The sequence below is a fragment of the Pinus tabuliformis genome, chromosome 1_2 (genome assembly GCF_031772625.1).
Source record: "Pinus tabuliformis cultivar Carrire ecotype Pingquan chromosome 1_2, CPIR1, whole genome shotgun sequence".
Lineage (NCBI taxonomy): Eukaryota > Viridiplantae > Streptophyta > Pinopsida > Pinales > Pinaceae > Pinus > Pinus tabuliformis.
Window position 1 is genome coordinate 137,143,824 of NC_142298.1, and position 2,947 is coordinate 137,146,770.

The following is a 2,947-nucleotide window of genomic DNA, read 5'->3' on the forward strand; positions in this document are numbered from 1 at the left end:
ACCACGGTTGTAATAGTAATGTGGTCCTTTTGTCAGATTCTTGATCTAGGTGGCTATTCCCTTCATTGATTCTCGGAGAGACTTGAACCCAATTGCTGGGATGGCATTATGCAGTGTTTGTATTCAATAGCAGAATGGCTAGAAGTGAAATCAATGTGAGGCTACATAATATCAAGTGGAATTGAAATCAGGACAATCTACCAAAATACTCACATCAAAATCCAAGTCCTTCTGTGGCAAGGATGATAACTTGGAAGGATTTATACACTGTAATCAGTGTTGTTGTTCCACTGTATGTGACAATGTTCTTTGCTTATGGATCTGTAAAATGGTGGAAGGTATTCAGTCCCGAGCAATGTGCAGGGATCAATAAGTTTGTGGCTGTATTTGCTGTCCCTCTACTGTCATTTGAGTTTATATCCAGGATCAACCCTTACAAGTTGAATTTTACTTTCATTGCTGCTGATGTGGTATCTAAAGCCATGGCACTTTTGGTTCTGGGCTTGTGGGCTAAGTGGTCACATAGAGGAAGCTTGGATTGGGTCATCACACTCTTCTCATTATCTACATTGCCTAATACTCTAGTCATGGGAATCCCAATTTTAAAGGCCATGTATGGGGATTCAGCAGAAAATTTGATGGTACAAACAGTTGCTCTGCAATCTATTCACACATCATCTTTTCATGAAGACTTTGATCTTGATGGAGGATTGCTATTCCGCGATGCAAAGAGTGCTGAAAGTATATTTGTTGTTCTTGTGAAATTGACCTGGTCACATGACATTTGGAATTTTAATATGTAGCTTCAAACATGGTAACAAGAGGAGCAGATGTACATGTGATTACCAAAAGACTGATTTCTGGAAGTTCTGTAGGTTTTCACAGGAAATTCAATAATGAGCAATTTCATCTCGGTGCTTCATACATTTATACAAATACTAATAATTACTGAGTGAGAAGAACATCTGGCAGGGTAGTTTTCTTGTATTTGGTTTGCTGAATTTTCCCACAAATTTGACATATATCTGAGAAAAGAGGAATTACTGTGGTTTTTAAAGGATATTTCTATAGTATGTCAGACTAATTGTAAGTACAATGTTCATTCTAATAGTTGTTCAAAGGAGGATGAATCACAGTCGAAGGAAGTGTCAAATGATAATTCTTTGATGGCACAGGTCAACAGCCTAAGACAGGAGCTAAAAATGTTAGTATTGTCAAGGTCAATCACAGTTGTCACAGAGAATTCTCAGTCAGGTGCAACAACATATGTTGTGCCTGTTATTGTGATTGGAGTTGCAGGTTATGGATATATTTGGTGGAAGGGGTGGAAGCTTTCCGATATGATGTTTGCTACAAGACGTAGCCTATCAGAGGCATGTACAAGTGTTGGCAAACAACTTGAACAAGTTTCGACATCTATCACGGCAGCAAAACGACACCTATCTTCAAGAATTGATCGTGTTGATAATGGTTTGGATCAATGTGCAGAGTTGAATGCTGTCACTAAAAATGAGGTTTATGAGATTCATGGAGACTTAAAACATATTGGCTTTGATGTCGAATCTGTTCAACGCGATGTCCAAGGCTTGGAGTTCCGAATTGGTCGGATAGAAGGGAAGCAGAATGTTACAAACCAAGGTATATCTCACTTATGTCAATTTGTGCATAAGTTGGAGGAAAGGAAACATACAGAGCCTCTTCAGGTATCCTCCAGCTCTAAGCCAGCTTTAGAGAATTCAAGGGCAGTGTCTAACGCTTTTTTAGGTCATCAGGCATCATCCTCTAGCTCTACTCTAGCCATTGAGCCAGCGTCATCTGCATTGGGTTCTGGTTCATCTATGAAGGGGTGAAAGACAGAAGGAAATAATGCAGAGAAATAAGAATAAATAAAGATTGGTGAGCGTTTTGCAGAGGTGTTATGGTGGAGCAGCCATTTCAAAAGGAATAATCTCATCCATTGCCTTGCATTCCTGATTTTCTTGTGCATAAATTAATAATCTCGCGTGAGTGTTTGTAATTAGAATTAAGAACGATCAGCTGAAGCTCCTCTGTATTATCTGTAACCACTAAACATATTTTTTTATAAATAAAAAGTAAGAATAACAGAAGGATTGTAATGGTTTTAATATTCATTTTTTAACCAGGATTCGAAAACCCGAATCATTGGTTTGGTTTTCTTCTCAAATGCTCTGATGCGTCCAGGAAAATAAATAATGTGACGCTGCGGCTAAATCCACGGTTTGTAATTCAATCCCTGAAAAATTTCAATTCTGGTACAAGCAATAGGATTTTGGAAAGAAATTCTGCGGGAGAAAAATCGAACCACAGAAAAGAGTCTTAAAGGGATTATGATGATATGGGCTTCACAAAAGCAGTAAATCAAGCCAATAGAGAAAGCCAACGCCTAATTCATCTATGAAGGGGTCTTCCTCCAGTCCTAGATCTTCAGAACAGAAAGCGTTGGCAACACACTCTGGTTCTGGTCTGAAGGATGTACAAGGTATATCTGAGGTAGCTGAAGGTAGTATATGAGTTAGTTACCTACGAGGAGTACGTGGCCTCTGAGCTGCAGTGCGGAAGGAGTTCGCAGAGGATCAGAGCACAGCGAAACCACAATGGCGGCAGTAGAATGGCTCCAGAGTAAGGGTAGGGGAGCACAGCGAAACCAGAGCGCTTGAATGGGCGCGGGTGTTGAATTCGAATGGAGGGAAAGATCGCGCATGAATGAATTACTCCCCGATCGGCCAGCGCATTACCTTTGCAGGAATTACTCCCCGATCGGTCAGGGATGTCAGGCGATCGGCGATCGGTCAGGAATGTCAGGGAATGTCAGGGCGGACCGGGAGGGTGGCGGAGAACGGGCGGAGAGATGGTGGCGGAAGAGGGAGAGATTTCCGGCAGCCGGAGCCGGACGATTTTCCGGCCGGTGCCGGAAAAGGGGCCATTC

General features: G+C 41.5%; 1 protein-coding gene across 1 annotated transcript; it reads left to right on the top strand.

Annotated features, from left to right (window-relative positions):
• Window positions 1-242: 242 nt before the first annotated feature.
• Window positions 243-2,532, top strand: LOC149204900 (uncharacterized). The gene is made up of 3 exons (XM_089397240.1): window positions 243-772; window positions 1,112-1,831; window positions 2,409-2,532. Exons 1-3 carry the CDS (start codon window positions 243-245, stop codon window positions 2,530-2,532), a joined length of 1,374 nt encoding a protein of 457 aa, XP_089253366.1.
• Window positions 2,533-2,947: the final 415 nt, after the last annotated feature.